At 36.7% G+C, this 20420-nt stretch overlaps 1 protein-coding gene across 1 annotated transcript in view; it reads left to right on the top strand.

Annotated features, from left to right (window-relative positions):
- Nucleotides 1-201: 201 nt before the first annotated feature.
- Nucleotides 202-20420, top strand: part of LOC122399346 — a 278377-nt gene continuing 258158 nt past the window's right edge. The window contains exons 1-3 of the mRNA XM_043399984.1: nucleotides 202-287; nucleotides 11464-11537; nucleotides 12408-12557. Of these exons, the coding sequence (XP_043255919.1) occupies nucleotides 209-287; nucleotides 11464-11537; nucleotides 12408-12557 (303 nt within the window). The 5' untranslated portion in view covers nucleotides 202-208. The remainder of the gene's footprint in view (nucleotides 288-11463; nucleotides 11538-12407; nucleotides 12558-20420) is intronic.

Here is a 20420-nt window from a genome sequence, read left to right as displayed (position 1 = left end):
GTGGAAAACGTAACGTCATATTGCATTATAATAAAGGAACGAAACGATGTAATTTATAAATGCATCTTTTTCTTAAATTAATATCACTTATCAAGATCGTGTGTACATGTGTAACAGTTAGGGTGATTTTTGACATTTCAGATTGGAAGGAGAATAAAAGTGCCGTGGCCAAACTTTCGAAACAGAGATGAGTTGAGGATCTGCTACGATGCTGTGTCGTCTTACGGCCGTGGTGGCCTCCATTTTGGTTCACCAGCTGCACTTTTTGTACGTCGCCGGTTCACTAGGTACGTGTACCTCTTGATTTTACATTAAAAAACTGTCAAAATCATTAACAAAAAGGCTACTTCGAATTGTAGTTTATTCTATACTAATTAAAGGTGTTTCACGAGAATATCAAATTTACTGCATCCTCGTAAAAAGATTATGAATATTCTTCTTTTCATTGTAAAGAAGTACAGTACATTGCATTGTTAGACGCGACAAATTTTGCAAATTAATTATTTATTCTTTTGGATGGAAGCGTGAGTATGTTGATATCGTTATCTGGATCCCAGGAAAGTAAAAGCTTTTCGAACGAGCTTACTTAACTCGTTTGCATCATTATATGCATGTGCGTTGGCCGGAAATTATCACCAGAGCGGGCGCCATTCGTTTTTAAGCGGCGCGCAAACAGAGGGAGTGAGCAGCGATGACATTATGTTGCTTGCTTATCGCAAAAATGAGGAGAGAAACAATTTGTCGGCGTGATTTATCGGTACGAGCATATTTTGCATTTTTCTATCCGACACAAGCAAGTTAATGGTACAGTTTGTTATCTACCAAGTATGATTATGTCAGGATTTAGTTCATCCTCCAGCTCTGTATCAAACTGTAATAGATAATAACAGCGTACAGTGTGTTAAAAACGCACGAGGTACGAATTAATAAATCAATATAACACGGTGAAGTTTAACAGACGCGTGTCGAAAAGTTTATTCTTTCGGATTTTTCAAATATTTCCGTCAATCTTGTGCCCATCAATCGTTAGTGAAGTGAAGTAAAAGCTGGTGAAATAACTAACGCGAAATATACTCTATAGAACTATATTATAGATTAACAAAATGACTATTTCCTCTGTAGTTATTAGAACACTAGCAGAACTGGAAAAATTTACGAATAGTGAATAAAAAAGTTCACGTTTGAAAAGTTCACGATTTAAAACAGAAAACGTACTCTTTCGAGTCTTAAATTGCCCTCAGTTTTCAACGCAATTCCCTTCGACTTTAATTGTATAAATAATTCAATTAATAAACGTCCAACTAGTTTATCATCTGACTAAAGTTTCTGGCGAAAAATTTCCGATGTTTTTCATTTCGCGATGGGCAGCGAGGTAGATTTGTTTTAAATTAACTTCTTCGAGCAAACCGCGGGACCTATCGACACAAAATATGAAATGACATTTCAAGATAAGCAAACAAAGCTCGAAGAGTATCGCCTGCAGTGGACGAGGGCCGCGAACTTTTCAAACGATCCTCCGTTGCATCGAGACGACGCGACGTTAAAACAATCACGCTTCGTCGCCGGACCGATAAAGGTTTGTTTAAACTGCAATTTCATTATTATCATGGAAGTCACGAATGGTGGTTATATTATCTTTGTCCGAGGGTGTCGTGGCCTCTTATCGGGACTGAAAATACAGAGGCGCGGGGCTGCGAAAGTCGGCTACCAGGGGCAGATTATACGAGCTGAATAACGAACTTCGGGCCGAACGGTCGGTTCCCAGACATTGTCCTATAATTTTCCAATTAAGGCATTGGATTCCCATAAATCCCACGGCCATGGACAGGATCCATAAATTCGACGCTGTATTGAGCGACAAACCACCGCGTTCAACCCCGCCGTAGTTTTCGATCCGAGACAGCCCTTACATTACCCACCAAAATGCCCGAATCGAAGAACACCGATGATCTATGGGGTTTTAACGATTAGCCATATTTCGGCCATTGTCGAGAATTTCGGAGTACAAGTTCCTTTCCAGCGATATCAACGCGTAGTTTTGACGATAACAACCTTAAAATATATAATTTTTCTCGATACTCTAAAGAAATAACAAAATTAAAATGAAAACGAATATTAAATATAAACAGATAATTTGCTATTTTTATTTCGATCTATATTCATTCGAGTAATTGCAAACAGTAAAGATAGCCTCCCACAATTATTTTTATGGGTTCGTTTCAATTCATTTTAGCGTTATGAATTTTGAAAATCTCCCGAAGTAAGATAAATGTTTAGGAAATCAAAGAATATAATTTTATCCGCTTTGAAGTGACAATTACTAATAATTGCGATAAAGTAAAGTTTCTATTTCTTTTTCTTTTCATTTTTGAAGCCAATTGCTTGTTTTGATTTTTATTGTAAAAAATATTTATCACACTTTGATCAATACCAGGCTGTGTATATTTATTTGTAAATTGAGTCGCAGGAGTGTACTAAAATGAACAGTGCCTTCTTTGTGCATACTCGAAGAGGGAAACAAGAAGCAAGGATTATTCCTTGAACGATGGAAACAACAGCTTTGGCGCGTCTTAAAAATAAATTTTCTAAAAGATCTCTTGTCCGAGAGAAAGTATGGTCCTTCTTTCCTCGCGCAAGAGACTGCATGTAAAATATTAACATTCCACCAGTCGTGTCGCTTCGCCCTCTCGAAGAATATTTTCTTTCGAGAAGTTTTCACGTGATAGTCTCTTTTTTTTTTTATTTGGCCGTGGGTAGAGCAAACTTCCATTCGAACGAATTTTCTATAATTTTGTCAACCGGGAGACGGGGGGGAATTCTTCCCTTCGATAAATTTCACGTTTCGCCCAGTTTGGGAGGAGGAAACATAACAAGACGGCTCGCGGAAAAATTTAAGGGGATTTTCAGCTTTCGATTCCGAAGGACAGGATTTCTCCGAGTTTTTCTCTACGAGGAAATTGTTAAGTCAATCAGTTTGAGATATTACGCATGTTTTATTCCGACTCTTCGAACGTAAGCTTTCTCTTCGTTATCTCGATAATTTAGAGTCATGCCAAACTATAATTCTACTAAATTGATCGGCGAACGTCGAATCGATGCGACTTAGGGACAATTGATATGATGGAGAATATTTTGGTATTTTTAACACGTTCATTTCTAGTAACAATTTATCACAATTACTCCCACTCGACACTGCGAATATTTGACCAAAGTAACATGTAACTAACTATATTATAAAACAATGCATAGAAGATAAGATTGAGTCTGAATCTGACCAGTGAAAGTGTGGGTATAAATGGACGAAAGATTTAGAACATCGTTGATATATACTGCATTTAGTATGAAATAGAAAATAGATAATAGTGCAATGTAGGTTGCAAACAGTAATTTCTAAAAACAGGTCTCTTTATTGTGGGATTTATATACAAGATGTTTATTTAATATTGCTTATGGCTAGGAACCAATTAAAAGAAACTTACAATTTTCCTGAAAAATTAAATGTATCATGGACCATAGTCTAAAACTACCAATTCATCGTGAACATCATTCTGTGATAAATGTAGGTAAAGACATATTAAATCCATGGCATACAAAATGCAGGATAAACTCAAACATATAGATAGGGACCTTGAGTCAACGAATGTATTAAAGATATACATTCTAGTATCATACACATAATAGACTATTCTAATCGTTATTAATAAGATTCTAAAAAAGAAGCTGTCGTTAAAAACACCACGTGTATCGTTGATTTGCATATCATTCACATTATTATATCTCTCTATCGATTTTATAGTTGGTTATTACTTACCTGTTAATATTTTCTGAAAAATTACTTCGTGAATAGAAGCAACACAGTGTGATGAACAATATTTGGTAAAAATAAATGGAAAGAATTCCTAGGAAACAAGTTTCTTTCCATTTACAGTGAATCACCATTATGGTGCACGAATACGAGTGGGAGTAACTGTATAAAACAGTTTTTCAGTAATAATCGAATTGATTTTATTTTCGATTACGCGTTATTATATTATCCAGTGGACATTGGCGGCCACCTCGTACGATCCAACTATGGAACAATTTCCTCTCCATCGGAGCACCGATTTCGAGCCGGAGGAGTAATTCCGTGGCGACGTTTGCTCGGACCGTATTTCGAAATCTTGTCCACTAACCAGGTTTATCCTTCCGGGCGAGATTATGTGCCCCCCATCTTCCTAGCAGATATTACAAGTCCCTGCGTTCCTTTTCTAGGGGGGGCGGCCACGCTACAGCGGTAGAATTCACCTCGCGAGATTGGTCCTGCTGAAAAAGGACGACCGGGGTCCTCTCTCGCCGTTGCTGATAAATTTCTTGAGGATTATCCTGTCGTTCTTCGAGAAATAGTTAGAACGAGAGCAAAGGAGATCAACCGGAGGGGACAAAGCATCGGCACGGTCCAGGGGACGGAGAGAGGGGGGCGTTGAAACCTAAGAATACGCTTGGGAATTGCGAGAAAAAGAGGTAGCCCGGCTAAGAACGATCAGTCGAGAAAATAATTTTCAGGTGCGTCCGTTAAGTCGTACCGGGGATCCTTTCGAGGAAATGAAAGAGGATCTACTCGTGTTCTAAGTCTTTCTACGCGAACGATTCCGTCGAGAGCGGTGCCGTTTGAATCGCCGAATTTCACGGAGAGATATTGCGCGGCCTTGTGGTCTTTCGTATGCTATTTTCCTTACTTTATTTCCCTGCCGGTTCACTGTGTCTCTTTCAGACGTGGCCTTTATAACCGGCGAGATTGCTCAGTTTCCCCGTTTCGGATCAAAGGGAAAGACGCTGGGGTTACTGACTTTATTACTTCTTCCTCTCCTACGTACAGTGCCAAGAACGGCCTAAAGACCGATTCTTGCATCGTGATTTACGGATCTGATTTTATATCGTCGATCTTTACTCTTCCATTTTTCCATTCTCGTACGAGAATCTCATTTTTTCTCTCTAAAACTACAGAACTGTACTTTGCCTGCTCCTTCAATCAATTGTAGCAATTCGTGTCAAAATCGGAAATTAGAACCTGTCAAGTTTTCTATAATAGAAACCTTGGCGAGTATGAGTGTTGCTAGAGGAAATTGTCCCTCCATTTTCGTACGAGAATCTCATTTTTTCTCTCTGAAACTACAGAACTGTGCTTTGTCTGCTTCTTCAATCAATTGTAGCAATTCGTGTCAAAATCGGAAATTAGAACCTGCCAAGTTTTCTGTAATAGAAACCTTGGCGCGTATGAGTGTTGCCAGAGGAAGTTGTCCCTCCATTTTCGTACGATTTGGTGATAAAACAAGTGGTCGATTGAACTTCCGAAATCGGTAAAATTAGCAAAAGTAGAAATGTCTTATAATTAACCCTTTGCTGTGCAATAACGTGTCTGAATTATTACGATTCTTGACGTCAAGTTCCAAACTCATGAGGCTATTCACTGGTCATCAATTCTTGTATATCAAAATCAACACATTGTTACATTCACGAGGTATTACTAAAGCGAATCTATTCTTTCTCATGACAAACACCTCGTGAACAAAAGTAATTAAAGAAATTAAATGTTACTTCAAGGGGCTAATAATTTTGTTTAAAGAAACTGTTTTAAATTCGCAGCCATTAGCTCGATGTCACCCACAATAGAAAAGCTTTTCTATCATAGGTGACATCGATTACCAGGTCTCACCACGTGGAGGTTGCTGCGAGTGGAGACCCAAAGAGAGATAGATGGAATCAAAGTTCCATCGATCCCCCTTTTAGCTAAGCTTAGCTACCAAGTAATTATTTCGTTTAAAAAGGGGTGAAGCTAAACTATAGGACACGCGACGCGATGCTGAACCGTGCAGCAGATCTTCGGATCGAGCCGACACTGCCCTTGGTAGATTGATTTCTATTTCTAGAAATCGAACTATCATGGGCAGGCGACCAGACCTTTCGGACAAACTGAACAGCCGATCACATGTTTCGACGAAACAGCGGTGATCGAAGCAAGGAACGAGATGACGAGTCGAGAGAAGCTACTTGTTAAATAATTACTTGGCAATATTGGGAGACACACACAAGAGGGAGTTAAAATTAACGTCGAAGCTGAGGTTTAGTCAAGTTGAATCTAAAATTCGGACGATAGAAGGGAACAAAGTTCCCTGGATGTTCTGATTTAGGTGTACCAAGCAATTATTTGGTTAAAAAGGGGGTGAAGCTATATCGTGAGAGACGAGACGCGACGCGATGCTGAACCGTGCAGCGGATCCGAGGATCGAACCTACTGCCCTTGCTAACTTAGATCTCGTTGGGATAACGGACGGCTGCGACTCCGTCTCGGAGGTCTCCATTGCTCCAACGCAACCCGCCGGGAGCCCGAAGGACCCGACTCAAGTTGTCTGACAAAGAGAGAGTACCTGTGACAGTGTCGAACTATCCGCTGGAAGGTATGCGTTTCCGCAGGATACGGATACTCCACACCTTCCAGCAGAGTACCATTTTCCCTCGATCGAGCTACCAATGGGCAGGCGATTAGATCTCTCGGACCAGATACACGGCCGATCACATGTTTCAATCGATGAAACAGCGGTGATCGTAGCTAGGAACGGCGGAACACGCGATGGAGGAGCTATTTATTCAATAATTGCTTGGTATGACGCGGAGACACGTGCAATAAAGAAACCTTCGACGTTAATTTTAAGATTCGCGACGAAGCTGAAATCGAATCGACTTGGAATTAAATGCCCTTCGACGGTTGTGGCGTCTTCCCTCGATGTCCCTGCGATTAATCGGAATTTAAGCTGGAACAAAAATTGATAGATATATTAGTAACATGTCAAAACAAAATTTAATAAACACCATGGAATCCATCAGAGTACTGAGTAAGTAGTGAAGTGATTTGTTGCGTTGATGTATCGAAGAGGATTGTTGAACAGATGAGAATTTAGAAGTTGGGGGAACAACGAAATTTAGAAATATTCATACCCAAAGAAATTTACAAAATTGCCATATGACAAGACAGCCAAAATGGAAATTAATTTTAGAGAATTTCACAACCAACGTTGAATGAAAAATCCCAGTAAATCAAAAAATGATGTCGATGTATTTAGTCAAAGAGTCAACAAATTTTAAGCAACGAGACATATCTCATTAGGTCAAATTTCAATTATTAGATATCTAGTAAAATTGTGAGAACAATTTCCCAGATAATGCCAAAATAAAAATACCAGATATTCAACAAAGTATCGCAGCAAAACGAAAACTTGAACGATAACCCAAGAATGAAAATTTCATTCCAACCAGTATCATGATAATTTAATAATTGTTGTAGAAACAAATATGGTAATGAATCAACGCGATATTTCATTACCATTGTCACATAATATTATACATATCAAATCAATCATACCGATTCGCGAAGTAATATACAAGTAGGAAGAGAAAAAGAAACATACATAATGGTGAAATAAAACCGAATAGACGGACAAATAATCAAATAATATATGGTAAATGAGTGGAGTGGACTTACTACTTGTTGACACATAGTTACAAGTGGCATTTCAGTAGTGGTCAGTTCTGGTCAGTTCAGGTCAGTTCTGGTCAGTAGTGGTCAGTTCAGGTCAGGAGTGGTCAGTTCAGGTCAGCAGTGGTCAGTTCAGGTCAGCAGTGGTCAGTAGTGGTCAGCGGAGGTCGCCAGTGGTGCGCGGTAGCCGGGAACCCCCGAGCGGTTCAGTTACGGCCATGCGTAGGCCCCCGAAGTCGCGACGAGACTGAAGAATTCTTCCGCAGTGACCCTAGATAAGACAATGGAGGAGTGGGGAGAGTCACGCTAGAAGTCAAAGTCAAAGCTAACGGTTAACATTGTTTGCAGATGAGCTATTTCGGTTTTTCCTATTTTTTGGCATTTCCTTGGTCTTCCTTGGATCACTGACCTAGATCTCAACCTCATATTTGACCATCTGACCATAGTCCAACCATTGTTGACCATCGACTAACCATTGACCCATTAAAACCATCACGAAGTCCAAGATTAAAGCCTTCTTACAAAGATCCCCTTACATTTTTATGCACGATCTTTTTAACATTTTATTCCACTTTGAGAGAGTGTATCTCAAGACTAGGAAATAGAAGAATAAATGTTAAAATGAGTTAACTAAACTTGTGATATTATACCAGCCAGTTTCGAAAATGTGGTTGCATGGTTTTCACCAATGCACAAAAGAATGTTAATAAACTTTAATAACAATAATTACCGCGACAGAATCTGTAAATAATATATATTCTAAATCAATAGAATAAATTTCGTGTAAAGAACGTACAATTAAAACGACACATCCACTCATTATACATTTCAAGTACAACAATCACTTTCAAGGTTATCGTGTTAGTATCACCGAATCGACGAATCCCAATCACAAATTCTAAACATGTTTGCCGAATCGATTTTGTTAAATGTTTGCAAAGCGCTTTCGGATTTTCACCTTTCAATATCGAACAATTAGCGAGCGCACCAATCGGTGCTCGTTAATGATTTTTTTTTTTATTCAAACGAGGACGGAATTTCTGGTACCTAGCGTACAGACGGACGCATTAATGCACGGCAGTAAATTAACAATCGGGCGAATTTCTCCGAGCCGAATGCAAATGGAAGAGCACGCGTGTATTTCAGTTTTGCCTGTAGCGGATGCCTCGCGCGATCAGTGCAGGATTTATGCAAGATTTCTATCGATATATGCGCGGACACATCCGAGCTTAGTGTCGTTCAGTAACTACCGAACTGACACGAGAAGCAGACTAGAGGCGATTGAATCGATGGACACTCGTCAATAGTCTCTTGACAAAGAAAAATCTACTTGTACATCAAAATACTATTCACTTAAATAAAATACGAATAATGGTAGAGAACTAACAGGTAACAATCTCAAAATTCCTATTATGTTACTTAATTGCTTGAATAATATTCTTAACATTATAATTGTCTTACTCTAACATACTCTTTAACTCTTTGATGGTCACATGTGTCACACGTGGTCTCTTATTTACGATTTCTTTCTTGATTTACAAGTCTTTTCTAAGATTATATAAATAATAATGATAACAGGATTCCTCCATTTCATTTGTTACCGAGTTTGAAACCCATTAGCGAGGACACCAATCAACAAAAAAGAATAAAAATCTTTTATAAGTAATAGATGAAGCGTTAAAGTAGTTGATACAATTTATTCTACTCATACGGAACACGTGTCCCCTCTGTCTCTTCCTTGTTCCTTTAAACAAAACGAAAGAAATACAAACTTCAACCGCGACTCGAGAAGCCCGAATTCGACTTAAAATCACAAAGACGGTGAATTTTTAGTATTTTATCCTTTCGTACGGAACGTATGGATTCCGATATGGGTGCCATAATTCCCCAGAACGCAGGCATATTTCTATTTATACCATCGGTAACTTTTTTTGTCATAGCAGAGCGCTTATTTCCGTCGATCGCGAGAAGTTTGCTTTTGTTCTCGTATCTGAAATACCGTGTAACCTTGCGAAGGGGAATACATTTATGTGTATCGTCTTGGAAACTGGCGACGGAGTCGCGTGTGCTAGCTGCTGATAAGGCCATTCTATCCGCCGACACCCGAAGGAGTTTCATTCCGCCCGTAGGAAAGTGAAAAACTTTTCCCACTGCGATACACTCGTTCCCCAACTTCGCGACCGTTCTCATAGTAATTCGATTTTCCGCGTCTATTACGCTAACGACGTGGTCGTTGGTGTTTCGCGCGGGAATCTTTCTTTCGGGACCGGCGCCACGTTAACGTTTTGTTTCTCGGATCAAAGGAGGATAAGACAAAGCCACGATTCGCGTTTGGTCTCGGCTTAACGGGGTGATTTATGGCGGTGACGTCCGGAAACTTTTATTATCGCCGCCATCGGGACCCATTCCGTTCGCGTTTCGTTCCCTTATCGTGTACGAGTTTCAGCTGTTTACCTCGTTGAACGATGTTAACTGGCATCTGTAAAACGTTTGACTCAATATTATAACGTGGACGATACTTTTAAGGTCTTCGAGCAATCTTTGCGAAAACTGTGCTTCGGATTGTGTTTCGGCGATCTTCTTGAGCAATCGAGATTATATCGACATCTTTTTAACTTTGGAACGCGAAGACGAGAAAAGTTGTGCAAAACTGCAAACTTTAACCTTCTTTGAGTCTTCTCACTTTCAAATTATAAATTATAAATGGTACAAAGTGTCCTTAGAAGTTATGTACAGGAGGGAAAGGAAGGAAAGGGGAAACGATTAGATCCTAAGATATTGAGAAGCGTGTAGGGATAGGTGGCACTTTCGAGAAAAAATTCTTTACTGAAAATACAATGTCTGACCATACATGGGATTTTTCCCTGAAATTCAGCGAAATTGAAAAGCTTCAAATCGTTCTAAAAAAATTATTCTCAGGTGCGGGGGTCGATTACAGTTATTTTTGTTGAATAGACATACCCTCGAAATCCTACACACTTCCGAGAAAAAAATTCGTATAGGTGTGAAATTTTTCGTCAAAATTAAAAAATTTCAAATCGTTCTAGAAAAATTATATTTAGTTCCAATGGTCAATTACAATCATTTTTGGTCAATAGACATACCCCCGAAATCCTACCCATTTTCAAGAAAAAAATTCGAGTAGGTGTGAAATTTGTCGACAAAATTAAAAAATTTCAAATCGTTCTAGAAAAATTATTTTTAGTTGCAGGGGTCTATTACAATGAATTTTGATCGATAGGCATACCCCCGAAATCCTATCCATTTTCGAGAAAAAAATTCGAGTAGGTGTGAAATTTTTCGACAAAATTAAAAAATTTCAAATCGTTCTAAAAAAATTATTGTTAGTCGCAGGGGTCAATTACAATTATTTTTGGTCAATAGATATACCTCCGAAATCCTACTCATTTACAAGACAAAAATTCGAGAAGGTATGAAATTTTTCGACAAAATTACAAAATCTCTAATCGTTCTAAGAAAATTATATTTAGTTCCAACGGGCAATTGCAATCATTTTTGGTCAATAGACATACCCCCGAAATCCTACCCACTTTCGAGGAAAAAATTCGGATAGATGGACATATTTATCGACAAAATTAAAAAATTTCAAATCGTTCTAGGAAAATTATTTTAAGTAAATATTTTCTATAAATTGCAATATTATAATTAAAGCAGAGATGAGGATCTCAATTTACAGATGGAAGTGATATTCTTGTCTTCGGAATTCACGAGTTTATATTTTACCAAAATTGTTCTAACAGTAGAAGATAGAGAGATCGAATAATGAATTAATCGAGTTTCCCACGGATGCGGCCATTCGTATAACTAAGCATATCGTTCATTAATTGTAAGGAGGATGGCAGTAAATTTGCGGTCAAGTTTAATTACGTCGTTGTATCTCGGTAATAAAGCTTAGACAGACTAACGTGTAATCTCGTTCTAAATTGTTTCAGGTGGTAAGCCGTTTCCTGGTCTGGAAAACCTGCCGAAGTCGTTCTGGCATGAGCTCAGTTCGCCTTTTACCGAGGTAAGTCGGCTGCATAATTGGAACGAGCAGTTAAAATGTCTTTTTGAAAAAGCTACTGCCACACTTTTCACACCGTTTCTCTCGTCGTGCCGTACAATGCAGTTATCACCCAATAACAGTGCAAGGTTGAAAAACTTCAAAGATTTCTCGAACCCTAACATGACTTTCGTATAATAAATTTGTATAATAAAGTTTCGTCCTGAAAAGTAACGTGTTGGACGATTAGTGTTACGTTGGAAAGGAGTTACTAATCTATTTTATTTCATTCATTACTGAGTTTACTTTCCAATTTAAAAACTGCACTCGTCCTATTGATTATGCAGAGTATAATAGTTGCTAATTTCAATCTTTATAGCAATTTATTTGATTAAGTTTGTCGAATTTTTATTTCCCTATTCGTTCAGATATATATTTTAAATCTACCTAAGAAATGTTTTTCTTTCTATTTTTTAAAATACAATACTTGTATCTTTAAACGATTAAATAAAAATTAAATACAAAAATAAATGTTTCTAAAAATCTTTTATATTTCACGTGGAATTGAATCTCTAATTTTACGACGATTGAAGTAACGATTTCAAGAGCACTGTTCTGTAAGAATAGCTATGTTTCTTTTCTTTAAAAACAGTCTCTGAGCTACAAATTATCGCGAACATTTTATATAAAGAAAAAGGATCACAAAATTATCTTGTCTGCTAAGAAATTCACGATAAAATTCAATTTAAATAATTCCATGAAACAGCGAAAATAATTTGGAACGTAGCTCCTGAATGACAAATTTTTTAATAATCAGAAATTGTACATTGGCGTCGACGGGGGAAAGGAAAGAGAAATTTCTGCTCCGTAACGTATTCTTCGTTCGGATTACAGGTATACGAGGTGGAAAGTTTCGCGACAGATACTGGCGGCACTCCCGAGCCCAGGCCCTTTTTCGAAGATCCAGAGAGCAACATTACCGTGCAACTTGGCGCTGAAGTATATATGCACTGTAGAGTACAAAACCTGCAGGATACTTTTAAGGTAAATTCTCGTTTCTCTTCTTTTCCAAATGTTCCGCGAGCAACGACGCACGTTTCTCTCGGCTCCAGCGTAGAAACTAGCGGTGTTGGTCGAATAATCTCGAAATCTATTCCATCCATCACGTTCCTTGACACTAGAACAACCGAACTTATCGAAATTCATCATTTCTAATACAAAATTGCACAAAATTCACTCGACTGGACTTTTGTAAATTTTACTAGAAGACAATTAATAAGCATTTATTCTCGTTATATTATAAATACGCCATAATTGTCGGTAGTTTTAGTATTAGCGGATGTGTTATAGCAATGCCTCCAAAGCAACAAAGTAATCGATGAATTGAGAAAACAGGCCTTTCCCTTTCCCTGTCGATTAATCTTTAGAATTTCTCTTTCAGAAATCTACGATTGTTTGTAATAGCGTGTGTTCCTTCCTAAATGAATGTAATCTATCGATCAAGGAAACCTTTCTTTCATATAACGTAGAAATTACTGTAAATTATGTCGCAGAACAAACTCCATTGAAGGTAACGATGATATATCTCTTTGTAACAGAGTTATTGAGACACTCTGTTTCATAGTATCGCATTTATATTACAGCGAGTGACCTCGATCGAAGGTTTTCTTTCACGTTTTTTTTTTTACCACTATGTGAAACTGGTAATTTAGTCCAGATACCGATAGGTTCAACGGGTAAGGGTGTAGCTAGCGATGAGTAGATTCGTATCAAATGACCCATACCAGGACCATTACGCCTGACTCTTTCGATAAATCTTTGTGGCCGTTCTGCGCTTCATATTTCCTTTTTATGACAGCCATGTTTTACCACTGCAACGGGCGTCTTTTGTTTTATAACACGGCAGTCCGACACTTTCGGCACGGTTCACCACGTGTTTATTCAGCCCATATCCAAAACGATCCCGCGTTATGAAAAACTGTTACTCGGGTAATATGTTTCGCATGGTTTAATGAAAAAATTCGACCGAACTGTCTGAAATTTTTACGAACTATCAGCACAGGGACGATCTCTGACGGCTTTGTTCGGAGTTTTATCTGTGGTGTGATTTCAGAGTGCTGTTTTTATTGCACAGAGAACGGTTTAGAGCTTATTTAGAGGCACGTGTCCGTGGTTTACTTAATTTTTTAATTCGGTTTTAAGAATAGAAGTTTGAAAAATTACTTATTAAAATTCTAAAAGTCTTCAGTGAAATCTCTTATTACAATCGTTTTCACAATAAACTAGTTAATACTAGTTTCTAGAGGCCAAAATAAGACGAAAATCACGAATATTAATTTCTCGACTGAGGCATCATTAAAAAATTATTAAAAAATTTCAAATCGTTCTGAAAAAATTATTTTTAGTTGCAGGGGTCAATTGCAATCATTTTTGGTCAATAGGCATACCCCCGAAATCCTACCCACTTTTGAGAAAAAAATTCGAGTATATGTGACATTTTTCGACAAAATTGAAAAATTTCAAATCGTTCTGGAAAAATTATTTTTAGTTACAGGGGTTAATTGCAATAATTTTTGGTCAATAGGCATACCCCCGAAATCCTACCCACTTTCGAGAAAAAAATTCGAGTAGATGTGACATTTTTCGACAAAATTAAAAAATTTTAAATCGTTCTGGAAAAATTATTTTTAGTTACAGGGGTTGATTGCAATAATTTTTGGTCAATAGGCATACCCCCGAAATCCTTCCCACTTTCGAGAAAAAAATTAATTACTGAAAATGCCCGACCAGGCGTTGACCTATTCCCCAGAAATTTTACAACGAAATTGAAAAGTTTCAAATCACTCTGGAAAAATTATTTTCGATTGCAGGGGTCAATTGCTATCATTTTTGGCCAATAGGCGTACCATCGAAATCCTAACCATTTTCGAGAAAAAAATTCCAGAAGGCGTGAAATTTTTCAACTGGGGAAAAAAATTTCAAATCGATCTGGAAAAATTATTTTCGATTTCGGGGGTCAATTACAATCATTTTTGGTGAACACACCTACCCCTGAATTCCTATCTACTTTCGAGAAAAAAATTCGATTTGATGGACATATTTATCGACGGGAAAAAAAAATTTCAAATCGTTTTGCAAAAATTATTTTCGGTTACGGGGGTCAATTACAATAATTTTTGGTGAATAGACATACCCCCGAATTCCTACCCACTTTCGAGAAAAAAATTCGAGTAGATGGACATAGAGAATTGCCATTCGCTTTGAAAGGCTCTTTACGTATTTTCGACTAAATAAGTTTATAAAATTATTCAAGTTTGTAGATATTCAATCACCCTTTTTAATAACGCAAGACGAATCGATGAAGTATCGTAATCATACAAGTTTGCAGGGTCGATAGCAATTCAGGCGAAACGGTTGATCGTAGTTAATCTCACGGCATTCGATTCTCGCGTTGTCAGTTCAGAATTGTCTACCTTCCACTCAGTTTCTCGTGCTTCTTTGCACTAAAAGCTTTGCGCCGTTACCGGTATTTTCCAGGAAGAATCTCGTTGCAGTTTTTTCTTTGCTGGGGCGCCTTCGGCCAAGTCTTTTTCTCCGACCGCGGGCACTCTAACCCGTTACTAAGTTCACAACGAAAATTGTGCGCGGCGGTGGCCAAATATTTTCCTCTTAATTTTGTGGCCGTTTGACTAGAAAAGCCTTTAACGGTATAACACGTGCAAAAATGCTCTTTATCGAGGTATACCTAACCGAAAGATAGGTCGAAAGCCACCGGAACTTTCGTTTTATGGTTCTGATCCTTATTTTACGCGAAGTTTAATTAGTTATGTAAGACAGTGGATAGAGTCGAATTTTAAAACTAGGTTATCGTTGAAATTAATGTGCCTTAATATCTTCAGGCCTAATCGTAACATACGCGTTAAATAACAATTTAAATAGAATTTTATAATTTATTATTTCGATACAATTTTACATTCATTTAATTATAAAAGTATGCAATGTTTGACAAAAAGCTATGTTTAATTTGTAGTTTAAATCCCGAAATTTATTAAAAATACATAGGAGTCTAAACAATGAAGTCCAAGAAACATATATTTTACGAAAAAATAATTTCACAGTAGAGTTTCAATGCAGTTATGTTTTATAAACCTAAAAAAATGTTGATTCCGACGAATTGCAATACCGTTATCTTTTACTGAATTTAAAAGCAGGCAATTCGAATGTAACATAAACGTGGTAGATTTTTCTCAGTGCTTTAGCAAAGCTTCAATCAGTTTCTAGGACGCTCTCGGCTTTAATATAGAAAATATGTGTCGCGTTACTTTATCTCGTATTAACATTTTGATAAACTTCCGCGTCTCCTTTTCCCAAGGCTGGAAGGATTGTCGATTATATCCCATCATATCTCGCCTGTTTTTAGGGCGCGAAGATTCAACGGAACGTACTCTTTTGAAGAAATTCGTGAATGTGTTCCAAAGTTCGCATTTACATATGTGTTTAATTAAAAGTACGACATTTTTGTTTAGAAATTCTTTTTACGATTCATCGTGGTCGGTCGAGCTCTTTGACGCGCAAGACTTTTAATATTCGAGAAGTAATGTAAAAATATACTGACATACACGACATAAATTATCTCGTGCCTTCAGTATGATTATTTTATTGAATTATTCGTTGTTAATTCAGTGTATTTTCGCTTTTAAATTAGTAAATTTAACAGTTAGCTGGCAACTTTAATGCAACATTTTTTTGTTTCATATTTGTTAGTGTAAAATTGATTTTTGTGGCGAAGATGTCACAAATTTTTTCTTTGACTGCATATACATTTTTTCTAAGCCCTATTATTCATAATTGACATAGTCCATATGAACTTCTTTTCGATTATAAATTAATTCTGATTTGTTGTGAAATTGTTCTCATTAGGGAATGAGAAATTCTAATACTTAGAACTTAGAATTTAACGCTCCATTCGCATGGCTAGCGAAACATCCGTTTTGCTTTTACGTTCCAATATTTGTCTGTCTTTGACAATTTTCCACAAATAACGCTCGATGTAGGCATAACAGTGACAATTAAACATAATTGTATTTCATTCGCAGAATGTTTCGCGTCGGTTTGTTTCGTTTGGTGGCGAAAAACGGGCAAAATAATCTCTCGCTTTGCAAAAGTGAAATCATAAAGCCAAAACTTTTTGAAAAATAAAATTTTCACGGTTTCATATCGTGGAAATGACATCCTTATAAGCGGTGATTGTTCACCTCGTAATACTAACTGCCATATTGTAGAGCCTTTTGGCTAGTACTCTTATAGCAATGGGGGCTCTAAAACCCCTACTAAAATATAGTGCAGATTCAGAGACTGTGTCAAGTGACCTAAACTGGATCACTAAACGAGTTTGACTCTCTCGATAAATATTCGTGCTCGTTCTCCACTCGATATTTCCTTTTTATAGCGACTGGGCTCTAGCAATACCACAGCGTCTCCTTGCATCATGGCGTTATGGTTCTCACAATAGAATAGCATTTCGGAGTAATAATTTGGTATAACATTTCAGATTGGGTCACAGAAACGATAAACAGAATTTATTGCAACGCGATAGATAAAATCAACGGATGTAACTATTTACGGATTGGAAATTAGGTTTCATATTTATAGAGCTATACCACAGAAGCATTACTTAATCTGTGTTTCATACTTTGTTTCTTCATCGAGCCTTTATCTTTTACTGCCAAGCAACTTAACTTTCACAATTTTATCGAATCAATCATTTTTAAATTACCTTTTTTTTATTCTTGTATTAATAGTTTTTAAATAATACAATTTTTAATTAAATCATCAACCTATATAACATGTACATTTATATAGATCTAAATAGTTTTCTAAAAAGAACCTTTAATATTTCTCTGAACAAGAAACAAGGAAAGAAATATAGCTTATATCTAAAAATCTAGGAATTAAATCTAGCTTATATTTAACGATATCAAGTGTTTGTTAATTTTGTAATATCTAATTAACAATTGATATTCTGAAGAAGATCAAAAGTTTAAAAAAAAAGGATTCCAAAAGTCGTAACTATTTTCAAGTCTATTTTAGGTATTTTATTCGTGCCCTATTGTCGCACAAATTTTCCTAATCAATGACCATGACGCTTTTGCATACGAAATGCGAGCCCATTGATCCGCCAATAGGGATTAAGCGGATTAATTAAAAATTTTCGAATCGTATTGCATATTTTTTATTCTACGGTACGGGAAGCCATTTCTATGGAACGCGCGAGATTTTCGAATTCATCGATTAGATGCCCTGTCGTTAAAGTGCTCCATCATCTGGCTCTAATTGCTTTGTTCTAACCTATCGAGCTCTTACACTAATTAAAAACTCCGTCGAGTCGGAGTTCAAATCGTACTCTAATTCGCTGGAAATCCGGGACCTTTTAATAGAGACAACCAATTCGCGTGTTCCACTTTGGCGACATGCCGATCTGCTAACATCTTGGAGTCAGATATTTACATTTAGAAACCATTAGACCGTATTTTTAACTTCGAAGCTGGCAATCTCGAATCTACTTAACTTGAAACTAAATTTACACATGAAATTGTATTTAATTTTAAGTTATATATAACTATAGTAATCTGTTTATGTTTCATCTGTAATTTAGCGACTTGCATTCTGTGAAAGCTACTGTAAAAGAAAGACAAAGTTGTTTCATTCCACTACAGATTACTAAATTATTAAATGGTCGATCGAGTGCTTGCGAGAGAGCGTAGCCCTCTTCTGGCGAGCGCAGAAGGTGTCGCCATATTGCGTTCGAGGAAAGTTATTCCAGTATTTAGAGCTTATCAATAAAAATTTCAACAAATATAATCTGATATCTTCGGTTACAATCTTATTAATTCGACCATATTTAAATTAACTTTTTTTAATTTTATTTTTCTTTATTCTAGTACAAATAATTTCAGAGCTCAAATAGTGACAAACATAATAGTTTTCGATGATAATATCGTTAGTGTTAATAGTGTTCCTACTACTAAATTATAATTTAAATAATAAAAGACCCATCCCAGAGTAGAATCAATTTAAAAAAATAGAATCGAAGAAAATCGTTGAAGCGTTTTGTACAGTTCTGAAAGGTCTATTTTTGATGAAAGAAAGTTGAAAGGAAATTGACGAAGCTGATGTAAAAATAACTAGTTTATTGTTTGGAAGAAGGAGGCCAAAATCTACTTTTAAAATCCTAGCATGAGGAATGCTCGTAGCGCGTTCGCGAAAAATTTATCTTTGCACGCGTCTAAGTCTATTTAAGGGGACGCGATAAATTTGGACGCGACTTTCATAAAGCACTCTGCTGTTCCTGTTTCGTATTATCCTAGAGCGGAACGACGTTCTGTATCGCCCGCGGCAATAAAAAGAACGTCACGGCTGGAAATGGCGTCAAATGTTCTATAGCGTGCATTTCGCGGTATGGTCGATAAATCGTTGTGGAATTCACCAATCTCGCGCAATGATTGTGACGCTTTGGGAATTGTCTCACGAAATTCAATCTTATCAAAGGCTGATTCCCAACGGTGCTTAAACGCTACACACGAGCGACGCTTAGGCTCAAAATTCTATTACACTTTTTATTTTATCGCTGAACAATATTGCTCTCGGAAGGTTTCTATTATTCATAAAATAAGACGAAATAAAACGAAAATCAAGAATACCAATTTGCTGATGGAGGCTTCGTTAAAAAGTTATTAACAATTAAATTCAAAAATTTCAAATCGTTCTGGAAAAATTATCTTTAGTTGCAGGGGTCTATTGCAATCATTTTTGGTGAATAGACATACCATCGAATTCCTAGCCACTTCCTAGAAAAAAAATCGAGTAGGTGCTGAAATTTTTCGGCGAAAAAAACATTTTTCAAATCGTTCTAAAAAAATTATTGTCGGTTGCGGGGGTCAACCACAATCATTTTTGGTGAATAGACATACACTCGAAATCCTACCCACTTCCCAGAAAAAAATCGAGAATGTGAAATTTTTCGACGAAAAAAAAAAATTTCAAATCGTTTTGTAAAAATTATTTTCGGTTGCGGGGGTCAATTACAATTATTTTTGGTGAATAGACATACCCCCGAAATTTTGCGCATTTTCGAGAAAAAAATTCAGTACGGTATTAAACGTTAATAACTTTTTAACAAAGTCTTCGTCAACAAATTGGTATTCTTGATTTTCATCTTATTTTGGCCTCTAGAATCCTCCATTAAAATTTTTCCCCTGTATATGAACAAGACAAAATTCTTTTATAAAATATGTGTACATATCCTTTTAAGGACTAATATACATATACACATATATATGAACAAGACAAAATTCTTTTATAAAATAGAAGTACACATCCTTCCAAAGAAACATCTTGAGAACAATAGTGTTTGTTTGTAAAATTAAAAATTGTGACATAACTTTGCATAGAGTCTATCGAGCACCAGTATATCGATAATTATTAATTACTACAAAGTAGAAACAAGTTATTTAAAAATTGAGAAGAAACTTGTTTCGCTGCGTACCTTAAATATTAAATAGAATTGCAAGTTATAACGATTTAATTTTTTCAACGAAGATTGCACAAAGGAAGTGGAGCATTTCCCGGTACGTCGTTTATTAACACTGGTAATATTATTAACGACGTTGTTGATTCGACGGTGCTTCTTCGTAGTATAATCTGTAAATTCGTTCTCGGGTAAACTTTAAATTACAGGGAGGAGTTCGTCCTCAACAATTAATAATTTAAAGTTCTCGGGTCGGCAGAGGAAAAATCAGGTTAACGTAATTAAACAGAGTACACGAATTACGTAATAGAACTATGGAAGCAGTAATACCGTTATGAAAGCGCCAATTAGTATGAAAATTAATAAAGTCTGAGAAAATA

The sequence above is a fragment of the Colletes gigas genome, unplaced genomic scaffold (genome assembly GCF_013123115.1).
Source record: "Colletes gigas isolate AHSC1104 unplaced genomic scaffold, ASM1312311v1 Colletes_gigas_Sc00013, whole genome shotgun sequence".
NCBI lineage: Eukaryota > Metazoa > Arthropoda > Insecta > Hymenoptera > Colletidae > Colletes > Colletes gigas.
Note: the sequence above shows the minus strand (reverse complement) of the source record. Positions and strands in the feature narration are given on the sequence as shown.